The sequence below is a fragment of the Phocoena sinus genome, chromosome 7 (genome assembly GCF_008692025.1).
Source record: "Phocoena sinus isolate mPhoSin1 chromosome 7, mPhoSin1.pri, whole genome shotgun sequence".
Classification (NCBI taxonomy): Eukaryota; Metazoa; Chordata; class Mammalia; order Artiodactyla; family Phocoenidae; genus Phocoena; species Phocoena sinus.
This window is the reverse complement of record NC_045769.1, coordinates 39511938-39536354: the sequence shown is the minus strand read 5'-3', so window position 1 is coordinate 39536354 and position 24417 is coordinate 39511938. Positions and strand designations below refer to the sequence as shown.

General features: G+C 37.6%; 1 protein-coding gene across 1 annotated transcript in view; it reads right to left on the bottom strand.

Annotated features, from left to right (window-relative positions):
• The window catches only part of DNAH7 (dynein axonemal heavy chain 7), a 306947-nt gene that overhangs the window by 215332 nt on the left and 67198 nt on the right, over window positions 1-24417 (bottom strand). The window contains 7 exon segments of the mRNA XM_032637818.1: window positions 4636-4761; window positions 6144-6219; window positions 7949-8129; window positions 9166-9253; window positions 17517-17664; window positions 18399-18507; window positions 21353-21415. Of these exon segments, the coding sequence (XP_032493709.1) occupies window positions 4636-4761; window positions 6144-6219; window positions 7949-8129; window positions 9166-9253; window positions 17517-17664; window positions 18399-18507; window positions 21353-21415 (791 nt within the window).

Genomic DNA, 24417 nt, shown 5'->3' with positions numbered 1-24417 from the left:
AAAAAAAAAAAAATGTAGCATGACAGCACATACTAAACATAATCTGCTTTCTTTATGCTTCTTGGGCAACATTTTCAACATGACTTTATGTTTCAAAGCTGTAGCTATCAATCAGGGTACAGGTGCATGCTGTGTGAAGCAGCACTGAAGGAGAGCAGTTGCTAGGGCAGGAGCACCTAGAATTCACTTTGCCACTGAGCAACCAGACCAGTTTTCCCTGCACTTCCTCAGTGTTTGATTTAGAGACAATTCTAAGCACAGGCCACCCACCTTTCATGTTTTGAGATTGATAGGCCTTTATAGAAGTTTTACAGAACTTTCTCATGAAATCTCTGCTGATAACATTCCCTGTTTGGTCAATAGGCTGAATTGTTAAGAAGATGGGAAAAATACCACCGGACACCGGTCCTACTTTCTCAGGACGATTCCTACAATCATCTGGCAGTAGAACAACAGTTTGTTTTTTGGGGTTTTTTTTGCGGTACGTGGGCCTCTCACTGTGGTGGCCTCTCCCGTTGCGGAGCACAGGCTCCGGACACGCAGGCTCAGCGGTCATGGCTCACGGGCCCAGCCGCTCCGCGGCATGTGGGATCCTCCCGGACTGGGGCACGAACCCGTGTCCTCTGCATCGGCAGGCGGACTCTCAACCACTGCGCCACCAGGGAAGCCCCAGGACAACAGTTTTAACCATGGTAAAAGACTACAGGAAGAGTCAGGAAAAAGAACACTCAACCAAATAACAGCCCCAAATCGCCCAGACTGTGAACCTCAGGTTCTCCTCTGAACTCTTCCTACCCCTTACCTGCAGCATGCAAGCGGACGTCAATTTCGGGAGACTCGGCTGTCAGTCATGGATCCCTCCCACCTGCCACTTGATGCTCATCGCAGTCTGAAACCCCCACCTCGATCTTTGGACCCATCACTGATTTCAGGCAGAGGGACTTCAACAGTCCTGGCCCAACACTCTGGACTCAACACCAAGTCAGTCTCTGATTTTGATCTCTGGTTCTCAAAGCTAATCTCACTTCTCACAGGGCCCAAGTTGCCCCTTAAATCCCACTCCAAGTGCCTACATTCCTTGCTTGCTCCATGAATTTAGAAACAAGTTCTGTTCTTGCCAGTTCTCCTTCGTTACATTCAAAGTAGCACACTCTAGGCAGTGCTCTGCACTCGCTTTCTTCACTTACTAATACATCCTGGAGACCATTCCATATTAGCACATTGATACGGTTCTCATTCATATTTCATAGCTGTGTAATAATATTCCATTGTGTGAATGTACCATCACTCATTGAACCAGTCCACTATCAACGGTTACTTGGTTGTTTCCAGGCTAATCCTCTTGACAAATGGCACAATAAAGAACCCTGAATCTGGATCACTTCCTATGTTTTCATGTGTATCTCTAGACGATTTCCCAGAAATGAGATTGCTGGATTCAAGTGTAAATGAATTTGTAATTTTGATAGATATGACTGGATTCCCTTCAAAAGGGTGCCCATTTCTCCAATCTTCACCAACAAAGCATGATGTCAGTATTTTGGAATTTTGTCAATTCCATAGGAAATATAATGATATCCCAGTGTAGTTTTTATTTCAATCTCTTTGCATTTTTCTTATTATGAGTTAAGCATCTTTTTAATATGTTTGAGATTGATTAAGTTGTATCCTCTCTGAGTACTGTACAGTAAACGAATCCACAGTGTTCTAGAAGTATTTTCTTGGACTCACCTTGATCAAATCATGAATTTCAAAAGTTGTTCTTTATCTTCTTATTTTCTTAGACATCCTATTTATACTGTAATATATATCCTATGATAATTTCTATACTCATATATACACTGTATATACATGTGTCCCTGACATACACCATTTTTCAAGCAAAAATACCTGTGTGCTAAGTAGGTTTTTGACTGCATACTAAATGTCATCTCTGACATTAAGTGGGTTCTGTAAGCATAAATACTGAATGACATGAATTTGCACATTTCCATCTAGAGAGCATCCCCATTCATAGAGGTGTTCCTATTCATGCATTTTAGAGTCATTCAGATGGTTTTTTTGTATCATCATCCCCCAACCCACAACCATACATAGAGATGTCCTGTACCTTCAAGACCTGCTGAGATCCAGGGCAAATGGCTGTTAACCCAGAGTAAGGATGCCCTGCGTGTTCAATGCTGGCTTCTCCTCAGAGGGGCAGCACTTGGGTCTGCCCATCCCACTCTTAATATTCACACAGAGAGTAAAAACAACTTATGCTGGCAAAGGCAACATAGGAGTTGGTGGGGCTCTCTTCCCACCCACCGACTGCAAAGCTTCTTTCTCATTTGTCTCTACCCTGGAAGCTCTGAGGTTTGCTTCAGCTGCTGCAACTAACATCTCTGCCACCACATCCCTGGACACTAATTTTGGACATATCTACTATTTACTGTTCTCTTATCTCGGCTTTGTTACTTTTTCTTCTTCCCCTTCCTCCTTTCATTTTCTTGTCTCTTGCCTCCTGACATTGTACAATAGACAAAGTCTAGCCCTTTATGAACAATATTAGGCAATCGTGCTCATCCTCCAGCATCCAGCCCAGTGTGTTCTAGCAGTTCCATGTATGAATGGATATTAAAAGAATAAACACTGTGGTGGTGTTTTGAAAATGAAATGTACTACTGCATGTAAACATCCTTTGTGAAAGTGATATACTGTATAGTAGGATCTCATCACTGCAGACAAAATTAGATCATGGGCCTTGTCAGGGAGAGATATTTGAGTCTCAATACTCAAAAGAAACAAAATGAGAAAAGCATGGGGCAGGGAGATGGCCTCTTCCTATAAGACAAATTCAGGAAGACAAAGAAATCCACATTATACAGTGGAAACTTGAAAGGATGTGCTTTCTAGGAGTCAACAGTCTCATTGACGAAAGCCAGTTTTATGCTGTGTATGTATATCCACGTATGTGGATATACATATATATTTGGCTACGTGAGCACAAAGAAAAGTATGGGAAGATGCCCCACTAATGGTTATCATGTCTTTGGCTGGGTTGGTAGAAAGAAGGGCATGTTCGAGGAAAAGAAAGGCCAGGCTGGCGGGAGTCAGGCAAAGTAAAGAAAAAAGGGCTGCACTTAAAAAGTGTATATGGGGCTTCCCTGGTGGCGCAGTGGTTGAGAGTCCGCCTGCCGATGCAGGGGATGCGGGTTCATGCCCCGGTCCGGGAGGATCCCACATGCCGCGGAGCGGCTGGGCCCGTGAGCCATGGCCGCTGAGCCTGTGCGTCCGGAGCCTGTGCTCCGCAACGGGAGAGGACACAACGGTGAGAGGCCCGCGTACCGCAAAAAAAAAAAAAAAAAAAAAGTGTATATGATCACACTTGTGTAATCATATTAATTACATATGTATCTGTGTAAAAAAATTACATTAAAATTTGTTTAAAAAAGGAAGGAAGGGAGAGAGGGATGGAGTGAGGGAGGGGAGGGGCCTTAGACACCACAAACCCACACTCATCTCACAGGTGGGAACTGGAGAGCGTCTGATGGGAGGGTGGCAGAGCTGGGGCGATTCTGGCTGGCTTGGCTTCCTCAAGCAGGACTGGGAGCAGGGTTAGGGTTATAGGTGCTCCTGAGCACTAAGGATCCCAACTTCAGAAGGAGCTCAGAGAAGTTGGTCGGTGAGGCCCCCCTAGTGTATGTGCAGGGGTGCTTTCCAGAGCAGAGACAACAGCTGTGCTTCTGAAGCACCCAAAGCTCTTAGCTTTCCCTTTGCTGGTCTGCAGGAAGCGAGAAAATGTGCTCATTATTGTGTCCTCATGACAATACCTGCAATTAAGAACCAGGAGACCCTGGAAAACAGACTGCATGTAAACTGGGGCTTTGGCTGGAAGGGTGAGAAAAGGCTCATGGGACCACCTTGGAGGCCAGGCTGCCATGTCCTCTATCACGAGACAGGGACCCATTCAGGTTTTGAGAGGGCTTCTTTAAGAAAAATGATATAAATCTGTATTACTTCTGCATATTTTAGAAATAGGTTATGTCCACGTGTGCCTATTGCTAGGATGCCCCCTCAGTGCCTTGGAAGGGGCGGCACAAGGGAGGGAATATGAAGCTGGAACTTCTCAACTGCGAGGTAAACTGTCCTCAGCCCTAGGGCCAAGGTCTGTAACTCCATAGCGCCCACCAGTCTTCACATCCAGCTCTGCACCTTTCGCACCATGACGACGCCCACAAGGAGATGCATGATCCCCAAGAGTCACCCAGAAACTTCACCTCATGCTAATCACATGGGCAGTATTACCTCGGTTTCTAAACAGTATAGATGACTGTAGCAGCGAATGTTCTGTGGGACTTAAAACGAGGCATGGCGATTCAGCCCCTTAACTGTGATTACCCCTTAAAGTATATATGGTAACCTGGCAGGGGTGGGGAAGGGAGAACTCGGTAAGACATAATGGCGACGCTCACTTTTACCCTATACACTTTTATGTTGTTTAAAACCATGCTTACTTAGGTTAGATTTGTAATTATTTTTAAAATTTATAGTTAAAATAGTAAAAGAAATAATTAAGATGTAATAACTTTCATCTCTCTTAAACAAAACAAACAACAACAACAAAAAAACCTCAGTAAGACCAGAAATACTTACTTAAAAGTACTGTGCCACAAATCTAGCACCGCCAACATTGTAGGGTTCATTGCGTTCAAGTGATCCCTAATATAACTGCTTGCAGCTAAAAAAGATTTCCTCCAAGGTTTTGGAAGAATTTCCATTCTGAAAGCAAAGAGAAAATAGTCATCTGCTTTAAAAATCAGAAAGTCTTATAAAAGTCAAAGTACTTTCTGAGTAATAATTTTATTTGAGTAATAATTTTTTGAGTTATTTTGAATTAAAAATAGGATTTATCCCTTATGGTAATAACAAAACATGTAATTATGTTTTACAGTATATAAAAATCATACTCTTTGTGGTTTAGTATAATTTTTAACTAACGCAGATAAAATTAGATTTGAATTTTTATCACATAAGGCAATTGTTTTTCTCTAAATGCTTGATGTGATGGAGTCCACAAATAACTAATAGTGATCAAGCAGGAAGAGTAGCCAGCTACGTTTTATATATATCTTAAAAAAAATTTTTAAGGAAACATTTAAACATTTTATGCCCCTATTGTTTTTAAAACATTTTAAGAATATACTCCAGCCTGGAAATCTTCTTGAACTTCACCTCTGACTGTGTAAAGGTCACTTACAAAATCATAAACAGTAACATTCTATTTAAAGATATTTATTCTGTAACTCCTCCGACTTGACTAATCATCTTTTATATACTAAAGATGGGCCATTTTCATCTTTCAGAGTATATTTAAACATTTACATTTTATGCCAGTAAATTTTTTTTATTCTCATTGATTTTAAACACTTAGTCTTGTTTTAATATATAGTAAAGTTAATTCAGTTTTTCATTTGTGGTCATATCACCTTTACAATTACAAAGGATAGTTTTTGTCTATCCCTGGGAGAAAAGCTGTTCTCCATAGAAGATACATCGCCTTTTTTTTTTTTTTTAGTTGTTAAGAGAAACAATTTGGGGCACTTTTAAATGATACAAAAGAAAGAAAGTAAAACTGAAGTGGTTACTTAATCACATAAGTTCTATTCTTCAAACTATTTAAGTGATGTATTCCTAAATGTTATTTTAGGGAAAATATATAGCAAGTGGATTTTCCCATATGTGTTCTATATTTTAATCCATGTAATATATTCTGTGTTTGCATATCTTCTGCAACATTCCCACTGTGTTTTGGGGCATTCAAATTGCCTTCAAGCTTTCATGTCCCTAACACATCTAAAGCCTGTGCTTGGAGCTGTGGAGATAAAAGATCTGTATCAAGGTCTTTCGCCAGAGCACTTATGTTTTAACCACATAGGCATCCATCTGTCAGTGTGTGTTTGCCTACCCATCCATCCATCAATTTGTAAACATAACATGTTAGGGCTTAAATACATAAACAAAGATAGTATGATCAGTTGTATATATGCAGTACACAAATTATAAACATACATATGAGAAAATATAACCAGTGTATAAATATATCCACATACAGAGAAATGACTGCAAAAAATCAATATTCTTAGTGGAACCTGATTGCTTACTCAGCACGATGGGGTGGAAGTTCTTCTACCTTTCTGTCATCTTCCTTTTCTCTAGGATCTTTTAAAACAAAATCAACTAAAAGAAAATTGAAAAGTTCTGATCAACAACCTTATAGTAATTACAGTATTTCCCAAGCAATTGCAAAACTAATTCCTTTAAAATTGTTTACATTAAGTTTTTTTAAAATAATGAGAGATTTGTGCATTTATAAACACAATTTTTAAATTTTTATGAGAAAATCTATGATGTCTGTGTCTTTGAGAATATATATACCCTTTCTTAACAATGTTCCTGTTCTTTCATTCGAAAATCATTGCTCTTAATATTATTGATACATTTTCCTTTTTAGCTCTTCCACCAAAATTGTTCTTGTTGAATTGAAGGTCAACAATACAGAGTAGCAGTAGTTTCCCTTCACTGAGGAAAGATACATATTGCTTTGCTGTTCTCTTTTAAATTGCTTAAGAGCATAGAACTACCTTGTTATGAAATCAGTAAAGTGAGCTACTTCTGCCTCTGCAGTCTTTAATTCAGTTAATTCTAACTTTCTTGCTTTTCTTTGAAGATGCTCTTTCTAAAATGCAAATATGTTTTTATCCCTCTGCCTAAAATCCTTCAGTGACTCTCCTTTACCTTCAAATGCTTAAAAGAAAGCATGTAAGGCCCTTAGTATTCTATCCCCTTCCCAAAACGCACCCTCTTCTTTGGCCATCAGAGCCGCTTGCAAGGTCAGAAGAGCCTTTCGCTCTTGTCTGCCATCATTCCCACCATTTCCTAGGCCATGCGTGTTCCCTAGTCTGTATATGTTCATCCTTCATAACTCAGTTCAGGTGCCAGAGTCCTTCCTAACAAGTCAGGCATGACCTCTTCTCCCTTAGACCATGTTCTCGATTTCTCTCCTCACTGTACTTGCTATTTGCTTTATAATTTAGTGATTTGTCCATGGCCCTCATTACACTATGAACTCTTTGGGGGCAAGGATATGGCTCTTTACATGATCAAAACACTCAATAGGAGTCTTCAATGCAGTGAATGCCCTCCTCCCTGAAGGGTCCCGCAACCATTTCAAAGCAGTATGATTTCTCCAACTTTGACATAGCATCAATTATATCAGGCTTACTATCACAACCAATCGAAGAACCTTTTTTTAAAGCACAGATTTGAAAGACTGCCTCCAGAGATTTTAATTCAGATGGGTCTGGAAATGAGTACTTTTTAAATGGCTCTGATAATGTCAGTCTTAGAGCCTATTGGTCTATACCATGAGTCAGCAAACTTTCACGTAAAGGGCCAGACTGCAAGTATTTTCAACTCTGTGAGCAACAAGGTCTCTATCACAACTACTCAACAATCTCTTATGGTGCAAAAGCAGCTATAGATAATATGCAAATGAATGTGTGTGTCTGTGTTTAATAAAACTTTATTCACAAAAACAGGCAGTGGGCCAGATTGGGCCTATGAGCTGTAGTTTGCCAACCTCTGGTCCATAGCAGTAGTTTTGTAATTAATCACACTCTAGTTTATGATATCAGTAATATTAATATTAATTAATTAACATTTTAAAATTTGTTTCCGTTATGTCCTTTGTTTAGGGGATATAGCCCTACAAATAGAAAGACGGTTTTTAAAAATTTTTGCTATATTTTATTAATGAAATTTGCCTGAGATCTTAAGCAATGTAACCACAATACAAGAAACAGCCTAATAAATATAAATAGTTTCAAATATAGGTGTTAACTTTAAATTTTTAAAAATTTATCTTTAATAAGACGCATTCAAATTAGAAAGAGAAATACTGATTTACCTATGGATTTTTTTACACTAAGAAGATAATCTTCTCTCATTTCATCAGATAATGCAAGTATGCTGTTAGTGAGGACTTTCAGATGTTGGGGGACTAATTTCAATACATGCTCCAGCCAAGAATCTTCCATTGGGGCTACGTGGTCCATATCAATTCCATGGTGGATATAATAGTAATATCTCTACAGAAAAGATAATGAGAAATGGAGATGGGTTTAATACTATAATAAAAGAAGTATTTATCAAAACTAAAACCACTGAGCAAAATTAAAGTTTTAGTAGAAGAGAGTATTTACAAATCATAAAAAATTATTTTTTGCAATTCATATTGGCATTATTTGAGCTCTCCTAAGTTAAAAAAAAAACTTATTTCATGAAAATTAAAACTCTTACCTTAATTCATAACTACACCCTAAAACTTGAAGTTACATTACTAAATATATGTTGTACTAAACAGAACTCATATGTGGAGGTAGAATTTAGTGTTCTATAAATGTGTGAAAATTTAGTATGTTCGTTTTTGTCCTTGTGTTATTGATAATCAGAAGTAGATCTTAAAAGCTGTAAGTGAATCAGTATCCCTATTCATTAATCTCAGAAATATTATCCAATAGGATTTACAAAATTTCCAATTGGCCTGTTAATATTTCATGCCATAATTTTACAGATGTTGTTAAATGTGTACACAAAAAATTCATTTTAAGACATGACAGTATTTCTCTAACAATGGACATTTAATGTCAATATACTTTCCCAAGTTTTTACATGTCACTTATCAGAAAAAAATTTAAACATCAAAAAATACTTTCAAATTAGCAATGTTAAAGTCATTGATATTTGCTTTTAAAAAATTCAATATTTGAAATCATTGAAGAATTACTTTTTTCTAAAGTAAGTTAATATGCTCTGTGACATGTACATTAGGTAATTAAAATAATTTCTCATAGAATAAAGACATGTAAAAGCTATACATGACTGAGGCTAGCTTTAAACATAGGGAGCAGGGAGACTTGAGATTCTCTGACTGTGGCCTTAGGAAACGAGGGGAAGAATAATTTCCTCCATTAATCCAATAGAGCAATTTTATGGAACTTCATCTTTACTCCTACATCCATGTATTTGCACAGGAAGGAGCACAGAATAAACTCAAAGGCACAAGAGCACCTTCAAGTGCTTCCTTTACTTTCAATTATACTGACAAAAGAAATAGCTTGTTACCAAGATGTCTCTCTCTACTGCAGAAGTGGTTAGTTTTGGCAATGTGCTTTCATCCAGAGTAGCTGAGTCTAAGACAGCATCTTGTTGCCTAAGAAAATGATAAACACACTATTCAAATGTATGTAAATTGCAGTTAGGACATAAATCAATAGATTTATCTGTCAGACTGTCTTTTATAAAACAAGAAAAAAAGGCATTGTGGAACATTTTAAAAATAGTAAACATATCTATTTGGTACCGTATTCCTCCCAGAATACCTTCTCTTTATTCAGAGAGAGAGTTTTATTGAAAGTGATTTGAAAGATCTAATTCAGAGGCCACATCCTTTTTGATAGGCTTTATTCATTCTTGCTCATTGCTCCAAAATCATCTCTCTTCTCTGAACTTTTATAGGAAGGTTCTTGCATTATTCCTAAAACATGTATGGTTATTTATAAATATGACGTTTAGAAGAGCACCGATGGGAAAGACTCTAAATGTAGTTTTGCCAAAGACACAGATACATTCTTCAAGAGACCATTTCTCAGATTTCTAGGAACACATATTAGAAGTTAGCAACAAATGACATAGAAGCTCACATGCTCCTATGTTTTCATTATTGGCTAACTGTTCATATAATACTATAACGTTTCTAGGTATAATTCAATTCAAAACCTGTATCAGACATGAGCTACATTTTGTAACTTCCTCTGGGGCTCCAATGTGTGAAAAGTTCACATCTTCAGGAAAATAAGTTTTTCTGTGATACCTTTAACCTCTCTATCATTGAATGTATCATGCTCCAGGTCCCAACTTCATCAGGATGAATACAGGTTAGTGATGCTGTGTAGTAAAATACTTCTCCCCACTAATTGTCCAGTGAGTGGAGACTGTAGGTTTATTGAATATCTGTCTGAGATATCATACCAAAGTAGGTACCCAGAATGGATCTTCTGACTTAGTTTTTTGCAAATCTTGGAATCCACTATCTTGTGAACTTTAGACTTATTTTTTTCAACTAAATGGACCAGAGAAGAGAGGCAAGGCAATGTCTCAGGAATGTCTCAGGGATGTCTCAGATCTTCAGGGTATTCTGTGGCTGGAAAGAGAAGGGTTATTTTAACTGCAAAAGTAATCATCTCGTTATTTTGGTGTTTGTATAGTAATAAGATACTAATGACAGTAAGGTACTTCAGGAATCAGGACATCTGGGTTCAGATTCTGCCACTAGAAAGTATATGACCTTAATAAATGGATTGTTGTTTTTTTTTTGTTTTTTAATGGAAGAAATGCTTATCCTATCTACTTTGCTGAATCCTGACGCTCAAACTTCATCCTCTGTGTGAGTGATGTGGACCTAGAAGGATGCAGCAAGGTCAGGAGAGGTGAAGAGGGAGGAGGTTAGGGGCTATAGGAGAGGCTGCAGAAGTTCTTGCAGTCAGAATGAAGATCCTTTCAGCTCTAAAACTCTATAATTCTATCCTTCGGTGGCCGCAGGCAAAGATCCTGCTGCTAGGAACAATAATAGAAGCTTTCTCTAATCCCCACACCTACTGTTACAGGAGACAATGACATAATTATCCCCACTGCACAGATGAAGAAACAATGTCAGAGAGATTAAATAACTTCCCCTTCATCACACTGTTAATTAAATACAAAACCAAGGATTTGCCCATCCATATGTGCTTCTAAACTGTCATGCTCTTTCCATCAAAGCAACATTCCATTCAGAAATAAATCAATCAATACTGGAGACACTTTGCCTGTTAAAGAGAAAATATGATGTACTTTATTTCTCAAAACTGAAAGAACTATATTGATATTTTTTCTCTTTATCAATAGAGATTTTTGGTTCAAGATGGTGACATAAACATTCTTTTTTTCAAGTTTTCCTATGAAAATGGTAATAATTTGAACCCAGGATTGTAAAGCAACTAGAGGGTCATCAGCTGAGTAGATACTTCAACAAATTTTTGGAACATGAAAAGAAGATAAAGAACAGATGAAACAACTGAGAACACCACAGACCGTAACTCATGCAGGAAGGAAACCAATCTGCCTAGGAGACCCCTAGAAAAGGCTCTCGTGTTGCAATCAACAGGTACCAAGGGAGGAAATGTATAAGAAGGCTGACAGCAAGGAAATTATCTGAGCAACTTTATGCCAGCAAATTAGACAACTCAGGGGACTTCCCTGGTGGTACAGTGGTTAAGAATCTACCTGCCAATGCAGGAAACACGGGTTAGAGCCCTGGTCCGGGAAGATCCCGCATGCCGCAGAACAACTAAGCCCGTGCGCCACAACTACTGAGCCTGCACTCCAGAGCCTGCAAGCCACAACTACTGAGCCCACGTGCTACAACTACTGAAGCCTGCACACCTAAAGCCCATGCTCTGCAACAAGAGGAGCCACCGCAACAAAGAGTAGCCCCCACGTGCCGCAACTAGAGAAAGCCCGTGCACAGCAACGAAGACCCAACACAGCCATAAACAAACAAATAAATAAATAATTCTTTTAAAAATTAGACAACTTAAATGAAAAGAATATATTCCTAAAAGGTAAAAAAGTATCAAACATGCCTCAAGAAGAAATAGAAAATATGAAGAGATCTATATCAAGTAAACTAATTGAATTAGTAAGTAATAATCTTTCCACAAAGAAAAGTTCAGGTCCAGATGGCCTCACTAATAAATTCTATCAAACAAGTAAGGAAGAAACAACACCAATTCTACACAAATTCATTTGGAAAATAGAGGAGGTGGAAACACTTAACTCATTTTATGAGGCCAGTAGTACCCCGATACCAAAGCCAGACAAAGACATCACAAGAAAAGTACAGTCCCATATCATTCTTTAATGTAGATTTGAAAATCCTTAAAATTTTAACAAATCCATTATGTATATTACATATACATAATGATTAAGTGAGAGGAATGCAAGGTTTAACATATGAAGATCATTTAATGTAATATGCCATATTTAAAAAGGACAAAAATCAAATGATCATCTCAATGGACATTGAAAAAGCATCTGACAGAAATCCAGCACCCACTCATGACGATACCTCTCAACAAACTAGGAAAAGAAGGGAAATTCATTAATCTAATAAAGAGTATCTTAAAAACCTACAACTAACATCATACATAAATGTGAAATACTGAACGCTTTCCCAATAAGACTGGGAATTTCACTATCACCAGTTCTATTCAACAACATACTGGAGCTTCCCTGGTGGCGCAGTGGTTGAGAGTCCGCCTGCTGACGCAGGGGACGCGGGTTCGTGCCCCAGTCCAGGAAGACCCACATGCCGTGGAGCGGCTGGGCCCGTGAGCCATGGCCGCTGAGCCTGCGCGTCCAAAGCCTGTGCTCCGCAACGGGAGAGGCCACAACAGTGAGAGGCATGTGTACCGCAAAAAAAAAAAAAGTAAAAGAAAAAGAAAAACAATGTACTGAAGGACCCAACAAGTGTAAAATGGAAAGAGAGAGAAATGAAAAGCATCTAAATTGAAAATGAAGACATAAATCTATTATTTGCAGACAACATGACTGATATGTAGGAAATTCTAAGGAATCTTTTAAAAAGCTCCAGAACTAGTAAGCACGTTTAGTAAGGTCTTATGATATAAAATTAACAAGCAAAAACTCAATAGATTTTTCTATATACGGAGAAAGAATAATCAGAAAATGAAATTACATAATTTCATTCACATCAAAAAGAAAAATACACAAGAACAATATTTTTAAAGTCTAAGACTTGTACATTAAAAATACAAGACACTAATGAGAGCAATTAAAGAAAATCTAATTTAATGGAGAGAAATAACATGTTCATGGACTGGAAGGTTCAATATTATTAAAATGGCAATTCTCTCAAAATTGATTTATAGTTTCAATGCACTGTCTACTATATCTCAGTAAGCTTTTTCTTTCTTTTTTTTTTTTTGCAGAAACTGACAAGCTGATCTTAAAGTGTAGTATATGAAAATGCAAAAGACCTAGAATAGCCAAAACAATTTTGAAAAAGAATAAATTTTGTGGAATTAAACTACCTGATTTCAAAACTTAATATAAAGCTACATGACAAGTGGTGTAAATACAGACACATAGGTAAATGCAAGAGAAATAGAACCCTATATATGGTCAAATGATTTTGGACAAAGATGCCCAGGTAATTCAATGAAAATTGTCTTTTCACCAAATGCGGCTGAAACATTTGGATATCTATATGCAAAAAAATGAACCTTAACCCTTACCTCATAACACAGATACCTCATTGAAATAAAGCATGCACATAAATGTAAGAGCTAAAACTAAAACTAGAGCTAAGCTAAAACTTCTAAGAAAACATAAGAGAAAATATTTATGATCTTGTGATAGGAAAAGTTTCTTGGATATGACTCCAAAAGCATGAACAATAAAAGAAAAAAATTGATAAGTTGAGCTTCATCAAAATTTAAAACGTTTGCTTTTCAAAAAATGCCAGGAAGGAAATGGAAAGATAAGCCACAGACCGGGAGAAAATACTTGCAAAAGATATATCTGATAAAGGACTTGCATAGACACTATATAAAAAACTCTTACAAGGCAATAATAAGACAAACAACCCAATTTTTTTAAATGGGCAATAGGTTTAAGTTGACAGTTCGCCAAAGAAATTATGTGAATGCCAAACAACTACAAAAAAGATGTCCATCGTTATTAGTCATTAGAGACATACAACCTAAAGCCATGATAAGATACGACAACACACTTACTAGAATGGTTAGAATGACAAAACACAACAAAAGACAAAGTGTGGGCAAGAATGTAGAGAAACTAGAAACTTCTTTATACATTCCTGTGGGAATGTAAAATAGTATGATGATTTGGAAAACAGCTTAGGAATGTCTTAAAAATTTAAACATACACCTACTACACTACCCAGAATTTCTATAAATAGGTATCTACGCAGGAGAAGTGAAAACAGATGTCCACAAAAAGACCAGCATGCAAAGCTCATAGCAGCATCATTCATAACAGCCCCAAATAAGAAACAGTAAATAAGATGGATTTCAAAAACATACATACTGTATGATTCCATTTATGTGAAATTGTAGAAAAGATAAAGCTATAGAAACAGAAAGCAGATTGATGATTGCCTGGGGCAACCAGTGGTAGAAAGGATTAACTGAGATGGGCAAAAGGGAACTTGTAAATGACAGAAGTATTCTAAAACTGGATTTTGGTGAAGGTTGCGCAACTACAGAAATTTACTAAAATTCATTCAATTGTACATTTTTAATGTGGATGAATGTAATGGTATGTAAATTATATCTCGCTAAACCTGTTTTTTACAGACTATATAGAAGGCTTTGAAAAGACAAACTGACAGTACAAACAGATTGCAAACAAAGAAGTAACAAATAAAGCAACAAAGGCTTCTCATCAACAATAATATATGCCATCATGTGGCTATAGATAATACTGTATCGTGTAATTGACATTTGCTAAGAGAGTAGAACTTAAGGGTTCTCACACACACAAAAAAAAGGTAAATATGTCAGGTGATGGATGTGTTAACTTGATTGCTGGAAATCCTTTCACAATGTGTAAGTATAATAAATCATCACATTGTACACTTTAAATATATTCTATTTTTATTTGGGGAAAATTGTTAACAGTTTTCAATGTTTTCCATATTTGTAGGGAAAAAATTACTATTATCCTTTAACTCTGTAGTGAGCTTAGTCATTAATTCAAGAGTAAGGGCAAAATAGTAGCGACCTTTACAAAAAATAAAAGTCTCGAGTTTACTCTCCACAGATCCTCATTGAAAGAACTACTAAGGGAAGGACTTCAGCAAAAAAATAAAATGAACCCGGAAGTGAGGAGTGGAATGCAAAGGCAACTTTCTAAAAAATTAGAAAACATGTTAGTAAATCTAAGTAAGTAGGAGCTTTAGAAAAAGAGTATGGGGAGTTTAAGGACTTGGTAAAACTAAAATATTATAGAAATATTGGTAGAAATAAACAATCACATGAAAAATGCAAAGGAAGGTTCAGAGCTAAGTTAAAGCACTCGAAGGTCCTTTCATATTATTCAGAGGGAAGATGGATCAAATGAATTTTAAACTTTTAAAAATATAAGTTATTATATGTGGTTTTAAATGCTAGGGTAACCACTAAAAGAATAAAAATATATTTGATAACTTTTAAGCCAATAGGAATAAAGGGACAGAAAATTCAATTCAATAGAAATAATAAAAAAGATTAAATAAGCAAAGGTAACATACAGTAAACAGAAAATACAAAATAAGAAATATGTAATACCAATAACTACAAATGGGATTAAACATGCTACTAAAGTCCAGAAACTCAAAGATTGAATTTTAATAAGACCATCCATATAGTGTTTGTTAAAGGTATAACTAAAAATGACATAATGATTAAAAAGAGACTTCTGTTTCTTATAACACAGCAGCAAAGATAATCTGAAAAACCTCCCAGTACCATTCTATAAATACTGGATAATATGCCACAAAGCTCCTTTGAATGCATAGCTGAGCTCACAAGAAACAAAGGAAATACTCAGGAGGGAAAAGATGGAATGACAAGGCAGAGTAACAGCCAACCCCCGAGGCTACGGCTGCCCTTGTGGGGAGAAGCCTTGGACTTTAATGCCCATGGGGGTCAGGAGATGATTCTGTAGGCTGGAGTTAAATGGAGAATTCAAACCCAGACCTCTGTATGAAGCTGAAACCCAAGACGGGCTCTATCCTCAACCAGAGGAGGACCAAAAATGACAGGCACAGGAAAGTTGTGTCAAGAAGATCATTTGTCTTGACCAGGACATTGGGAGGAGAAAAAATTGCTTCTATGAGTTTGTAACCAGAGGCCTACCCACCCACGGCTTGGAGTGTTGATTTTACTCCAAGTTCGTGTGTTCTGAGAGGGCTTAATTGAAGAAAGTGGGCCAAGTTGGTAATGTCTAGTGGTGCCTGGCAAAAGCAAACTCCAAACCACTCTCGCAGAGGCACACGCCCACGATCTAACTGCCCAGGAGCCCACATATCTGCCATCCCTTTGTCAGCACACAGTCACCACTGCCCTCCCCTCAAGATGCCTATCCAGCCAGTAAGGTGTCACATGGGGACAGTAAAATGGAGCTCTGTGGGTGAGTGACTTACTGTAATGTGTCACTAAATTCTGTTCACCAATGGCAGTGTGTGTGCGTTGAGAGTCAGGATGAAAGAAAGGGGCTACTGAACAACTAGCGTCAAGCTGTGAAAAAAACAGGCAAAGAGGAACTGGTGACTTGCACCTGCATTGCCCTCCGTAAACAGATCTGTACTTCAGACTGGGCAAGCCCTGCCCTGATCACACTGCTCATCATTTCAGCCCAGTTCCTTCCTTTTATACACAAGGAGATCCACAATGCCAGGGAAGTCACCACATCACCTGAACAGACAAGATGGGGAAAAAAATAGCTGCCCCAAATCTTCTACCAGGCAGCATGCCTACAACCAGAATTCCCAGACATTCAGCTCTCTCAACCAACACCAAGTATTAATATTGACACCTGATGGAAGAAATGTTCATATGTTGAGGTACGGGGAAGTCTTTCTGGCTTATACATGGTTTGGCTTGAACTTCATGCTAACTCAAACAGCCTGTCTTACGGCCCGTCAAACGTGCCTTGTACATCTGTTTCAACCATTAAAGAAAAGATTGCATTTAAAAATCTAAATGGAGTGACTGTTTCAGGCATTTAAAATGGAGCCAGGTGGCCATTGTGGATGTGGTTTCAGACATGTTCCTGCATCACTGAGAACTTAAATTTTCTGAACTGTTATCAAATTCAAGGATACCACCAGCCATGCTCAAAACAGTATCCGCTAGCAGCTGCCAGCTACAACCCCTTGTAACTATGCAACCATTTTGGACCCCAACCAATCCTTACTTAACAAGCATCCTTCCTTCTTGCCAGATCCAATTATAATTCTTGATAAACAACTCATGAAACTAACTGTAACCTTGTAGTTTTTGTCTTTATAAGCCTCCCCCCATTTTGTAGTCTGGAGGAACACAAGTCAAGTGCTTATTGAACCTGTATCTCCTAGATTATAGTCCTCAGTTTGGCTTGAATAAAACTCTCTCCTACCCCTATTATAGATTTTTTTTATTGATCATTTTCATCAACATACCTTTTCAGCTGATGATATTTAAAAGTGAGACACTTTAGAGTTAAGCTCAGTCTTTCGTTATTTATACCCTGACCTCATTCCAACAAGGCTTTCAGGCATCCTTAGAGAGGCACAGAATTCTTATAATTTTAGATTAAAAAGTTCCCAGGGGCTCTAAAGAGGATAACACTGGTTAGCTTATAGAACTTACATAATGACATTAACAAGAGTGCTTCTAAAGTCTTCTCGTTCCTTATGTGGAGATTTGCTCTTTGATTTGGAAGTAGATGGTCCAGCATGACTATCGTCAATCTGGTCGAGTAACTTGCCCTTTTTTCCAAAGCGTTCCATGTATTCAACTTGAATTTTTTAAAAAAAGGCATAAATTAGTCATCTAAAAAGTAAGCTAAAATATTTAAGTGGTTAGAATAAAATGCTGAAGCATGTTTTAAGAAAAAAACTACATTCTTTAAGTTCTTAAGTAACCATATTTTCTTTCACTACGAGGAAGTTAAACTAACTCTCATTTTATGTCATCATGAGAAACCTTTATTTCAAGAATATTTCATTAATTTATATTTTTGATTAATGTTAATAAACTCAGATTTTCAATTATATTTGCATAGAACCTTCTTAAAATGAAGATTAAAATTATTATAAAAACATAATATAAAACTATTGCAGAAAATTTAAAGAACCATGATAAAAAAATGTTAATATTCAATACAATCAATCTGATAAGTCAAAAATATTAATATAAATAATTTAGAAGCAATGTTTACAACTTATTAAAATCCCCCTTAGAAAAAACTTTAGTCTTTGATACAGAGGCAAATTCTGAATACAATAAATCAAAGTTTTATTATAAACATCCCAATTCCTAAAATATCAGCTTTTATAGCATTTACAACAGCCTGAAATAACTAAGAACCGGATTCAATTATTTTCTTAGGGAACACACTTGGGATAAATTTTTCTACTTTACATGAATATTTCAGTTTACAATTTCATTGCTCTAATTAACTAAATATTGTGTGATTTTTTTCTCTAGAAAATGTCCTTGAAGTCTAAGATAGAATATTAGAGTTCTTACCATATGATTGTTGATTTTTAACACTAAACTGCTCTGGAATACCTTCATCCTGCTTTACACTCAAATGGAATGACGGAGCCGCCTGCTGCCACTGGGGCTTTGAACTCACCTGAAATATGAAATTTAGATAGCATTAACAGAACAAGGTCAGGGGAAAAAAAAAACTTTTTTCATGAAATGCATGAGAATGTATAAACACAGACGTTTTCTCAAACAAATTAGGACATCTGTAAAGAAGGCACAAATACCCAATAGCAAATCTCACTGAAGCCTGTGAATGGCACGGTGTGTGACATCTGGGACACATTACCAAAGGCTCTGCTGCTGGTTTGATGTGGGCACCTGTTACCTAATTGAGGTGTTCATTCCACAGAGTTTACTCACCCACAGACATTGGCAAGTGATTTTTTTAAGCCTTCCATCTTAATTAGAGCCACACCGTGCTGGACTCCAATGCTAATGAGTTCCTCTACATTCCAGCTCCAAAGGATCTTCCTGTTCTCATGGCTTCAGAAGCTCTAGATTACCCTGGCAACTCACAAATTCATTCCATCGTTTAAGGCAGGGGTTATAAATTCTTATATCTACACAGTTCTGGCAGGTATCATGAAAGAGGGAGGAAAGGTAGTGATGATAGCTAACTGGCACTCAGCTTCAGTGCTGGGAAATGTTAGGGGGTGGTGGGGACTGTGGCCAACAGGAGAAAACCTACGTCTCCTAAAAAGGCAACAACTAATTAGCTCGAGCCGGTTACTGCGATAACAGAACACAGACCCACTGTTGCTAGAACCTATGTCTCTTCAAGAAACCCAGATGGGTGGGTTTTAAAGTAGAATGTACATATTTTTAAACAATGACAATTGAATCTATGTCTTCCTCTCACATTCAGGCCAACTTGACAGCCCATGCTTGTACTGGCTTTTATTGAATAGTTTTACTCTTCCCAGCCCTTTACTCCTACTTTCAAAAAAACTACCTGCACAGAAGCCCTTTTTACAGGCTCTTCTTTCACAGGAAAACAAGCTAAGACAATTAATAAGTCAATGCTTTTCCATCCTTCCCTGCCTGCCTTTCCATTCTTCTGCTCTCATCTTGCTCCATAAAGGATTTCAGATTCATGGGTGGGCTATGAGTAAGGTGTTCACAAAGGGTGGGAATCAGGTCACCAGCTCAGAGGGGTTGGGAGCCACCAGCACTGGGTCACCCTTGATTTCAACAAGGATCACCACCAGAAGCATAAATGTCTGTAATGAAAATCACTCTAGGGCTTAACTACTGCCGGAAGATTTTATCCAAGTACAAACCTTAATATTCAAATGAAAATTGTTTGTTTGCTTTGGTCAATGGATTTTTTAAAATCTCTTAAAAATATCATCTCCCTTAACACACATGAAACTGAGAAAATGAATGCTGAGAACATGTAAGATATGGCCAAATATGAACATAAAACCGAGTTTAAATCAGCCAATAAAAGCATTTTAGACTATTATATGCCAATGACAGGAAAGGATTATTATTCAACTCAGCCACTGAATATTGAATCAGGAAATTTTAATTGAGTTGACATCTCTAAACCTATATACTAATAAGACACAACAAACTAAGGGTAATTTTTATTTTTCTCTTTTAAAATTTGTCAAATTTTTAAACAGAAAATGCCTATTCCATTTCAAATCTTGTCTTTTAAGTTAGAAAATTTAAGAGAGATTTTGCAGAAGCACAGAAAAGGTGCTATGGCTCAATTCTATAGAATCTGGCATCATTAAAACAATTTCAATTAAAATGTATATTTTGAAATGTTCATTTACTTTATCTAAGAATATTAACTCAAGTTTTCTAAGTGAAAAATATCCTCCACCTTAAATTATCAGGAATCTTTCTCTATAAAGCAACACAAATTCAATTTTATAGTTTGTTCTCAGCTTTTAAAATATCTTTCAAAAAATAATGCTTTGGATGAAACTTGAGAACATTATGTTAAGTGAAATAAGCCAGACATAAAAAGACAAATACTGTATGATTCCACTTATGAGGTACTTACAGCAGCCAAATACATAGAGACAGAAAGTAGAATGCTTGTTGTCATGGACTGACAAGAGGCGGAAACAGGGAATTAGTGTCTAATGGGTACAGCGTTTCCGTTTGGAAAGATGAAGAGTTCTGAAGATGGATGGTGGTGATGGCTGTACAACAATATGGATGTACCTAATGTCTATGAACTATAGATTTTAAATGGTTAAAATGATCAATTGTATGTTATGTATATTTTATCACAATTTTAATAAAAACAGTGTTTGCACTGAACCTCCACTTAAGCTCAGCTTCCAGCAGTTACAAGAGCAAAACTCAATGGCATTAAATTCAATATAACTAATAAATGGTAAAATTTATCACAGTCAAGTACATCTTACCCAGCACTTGTCAACTGAAAATGTCTATTAACTGCCTCCTCCACAGGACAATGACAATTTTTAGTCATAATAATAATAATAAAAAGGATGGCAAGATCTGAAGAATCTTCTGTGGAATAGCATTTCAGTGCCAGAAGATGCATCTCAAAGGTCATCAACGCTTCTTACTTTCAAACTCAGAAACTGAGGCTTGGAGAGGTAAGTGACTCCCTCAGATGGCAGGGCCATTAGTGACGAGGATGTAACCCAAAGCCTCATCTCTTAATTCCAACACTGATATACTTTCTGCTAGACAATCTTGGAAATACTTTTATCCAGAATATTCAAACAGACTGTACACACTATTAGGAAATTACAGCTTACACTTACTTTATTAAGATAGTAATTTTTCCTTTTATGTGCACCTCAGAATTTCTCAATCAGAAAATAGTCAAATTGAGTACAAAATTCAAAATCATAAATTCAGTTACTTATTTACAAGTTTGAAACTAGTAAACATTTTTAAAAGGGCAAAAATCCAATGAGAGTCTATAGGTAAATTACCTTAGGCAATTGTGGTAAAATTCTTACTGGTGTCTTGGATTTTTCTTTGCTGGATGATTTATCCTGCATTTAAAGAAAAAAAAAGTTTACTCTGTTAATGATAAAATTGATTCATTCAACCAAATTTTACAGAGGATCTAAAGTAAAGCACTTAGTATTCAAAATATTTAAAGACATACCCTACTACTTTAAAAAAATTTATTTATTTATTTTTGGCTACATTGGGTCTTCGCTGCTGTGCACTGGCTTTCTCTAGTTGCGGTGAGTGGGGGCTACTCTTCTTTGTGGTGCGCAGGCTTCTCACTGTGGTGGCTTCTCTTGTTGCGAAGCACGGGCTCTAGGAGCGTGGACTTCAGTAGTTGTGGCATGTGGGCTCAGTAGTTGTCGCTCATGGGTTTAGTTGCTCCACGGCACGTGGGATCTTCCCAGACCATGGCTTGAACCCGTGTCCCCTGCATTGGCAGATGGATTCTTTTTTTTTTTTTTTTTTTTTTTTTTTTTTTTAAATTTATTTATTCATTTATTTATTTTTGGCTGTGTTGGGTCTTCGTTTCTGTGCGAGGGCTTTCTCTAGTTGTGGCAAGCGGGGGCCACTCTTCATCGCGGTGCGCGGGCCTCTCACTGTCGCGGCCTCTCTTGCTGCAGAGCACAGGCTCCATACGCGCAGAGCTCAGTATTTGTAGCTCACGGGCCCAGCTGCTCCGTGGCACGTGGGATCTTCCCAGACCAGGGCTTGAACCCATGTCCCCTGCATTGGCAGGCAGACTCTCAACCACTGCGCCACCAGGGAAGCCCTAGATGGATTCTTAACCACTGCGCCACCAGGGAAGCCCCTCTACTACTTTTTAAATTCTCAATGTTTGTCTTAGTATTGCTTTTTCATAGCAAGGAAAGAAAGGAAAGTGGTATCCAACGATACCCATCAGAAAGCTTTAAAAATGTGCAAAGGCTTTTATCCATTACATCATCCCCTAGGAATTTAATCTGAACCTAGTGTCCAGGGCTTACTGTACTCCACCTCCCTTCTCTATCACTAAAATACCATTTCTGTTCTTTTGACAACCAGAATGCTCCACTTCCTAAGCTGACAATGTATTCAGGTTAATGCATCGTCAGGTTACTGTAAGTAACATATACTTTTTAGCAGCAACTTTCAGGGAAAAGTGCTGATATCTTCCTTTGAGTAGAGGATGATTCCATGGTAGGAATTCCACCTAGGTAAGAGGAAGCACTGTTGAGAAAAATACTTCGATCTATAAAGCAGATTATAAGTCGTGCTTTTTGCCAATTGTCAATTTATTGCCTCTCAGCTCCAAACCTACCCTTTTGCCCCCCTTTGTGATTGGGCAGGACTCTGTAACACTTCTCCTTTGCCAACCAGCATTAATATTACAAATGGTGTCAAAACAACACTGTGAGAGGAAAGGACTCTCTTCCTGTTTCCAGGGCTTTCTGTCACTGCTTCCATGGTGTGGCTGCCAGCAGTCAGCATCCTTGCCTGTGGGCACCTTCCCAGCCTGTGATGTGTGACCCAGTGACAGACACCCTCCAGCAGGGCTGCAGGTTTCACGGGCATCCCGAAGGGCAGCTTCCCAAAAAGTTTCCCTTACATCATAGAGGGAGACTTTCAAACTCTTCAGCACGCAAGCAAGGTGGTTTTCTCACCTACCTAAGCCTAAGCCTGCAACACCTCCCCAAACATCTTTGCCATCCAGGTGGGCCACAGCCATTCCCTCTCCAAGGGGTCTTAATCCAGGCTTTGGAGAAGAAATGTATCTTCCAAGTTTCTTCCTCGAGCACTCTCCCTTACTCCTAAAGGGAATGGCTACTTCTTATGTCTGCTAACACTGTATTTTTTTTAAGCTACATTGTCCAAAACAGCATCCATTAGCCACCTGTAGCTACTGACCACTATGAAGTGAGATGTGTTTCAGTGTAAAATATGTACTAGATTTTGAAGACTTAGTATAAAATACAAAAAATTTAAATTATCTTGCCAATCTTTATATTGATTAGAATATATATTGATTACATTGTGTGCTGTGTATTGTTTTAAGAAATTTACATGAATTATCTCATTCAGTTCTCTTTACAACTCTGTGAGGTCAGCAGTACACCACTTTTGTTCCTACTGTATACATGATGACTTTTTATATGAGATACTCTCTACCCACACAAAGCATACATTCCAGTCAATATTTTTTTTAACATCTTTACTGAGGTATAATTGCTTTACATTGTTGTGTTAGTTTCTGCTGTATAACAAAGTGAATCAGATATACATATACATGTATCCCCATATGCCCTCCCTCTTGCGTCGCCCTCCCACCCGCCCTATCCCACCCCTCTAGGTGGTCACAAAGCACCAAGCTGATCTGCCTGTGCTATGTGGCTGCTTCCCACTAGCTATCTATTTTATATTTGGTAGTGTATATATGTCCATGCCACTCTCTCACTTCGGCTCAGTTTACCCTTCCTCCTCCCCATGTCCTCAAGTCCATTCGCTACGTCTGCACCTTTATTCCTTTTCTGCCCCTAGGTTCTTCAGAACCTTTTTTTTGAGATTCCATATATAGGTGTTAGCATATGGTATTTGTTTTTCTCTTTCTGACTTACTTCACTCTGAATGACAGACTCTAGGTCCATTCACCTCACTACAAATAACTCAGTTTCGTTACTTTATATGGCTGAGTAATATTCAATAGTATATATGTGCCATGTCTTCTTTATCCATTCATCTGTCGATGGACACTTAGGTTGCTTCCATGTCTTGGCTATTGTAAATAGTGCTACAATGAATACTGTGGTACATGACTCTTTTTGAATTATGGTTTTCTCAGGGTATATGCCCAGTAGTGGGATTGCTGGGTCATATGGTAGTTCTATTTTTAGTTTTTTAAGGAACCTCCATACCATTCTCCATAGTGGCTGTATCAATTTACATTCCCACCAACAGTGCAAGAGGGTTCCCTTTTCTCCACACCCTCTCCAACATTTATTTTTTGTAGATTTTTTTGATGATGACCGTTCTGACTGGTGTGAGGTGATACCTTACTGTAGTTTTG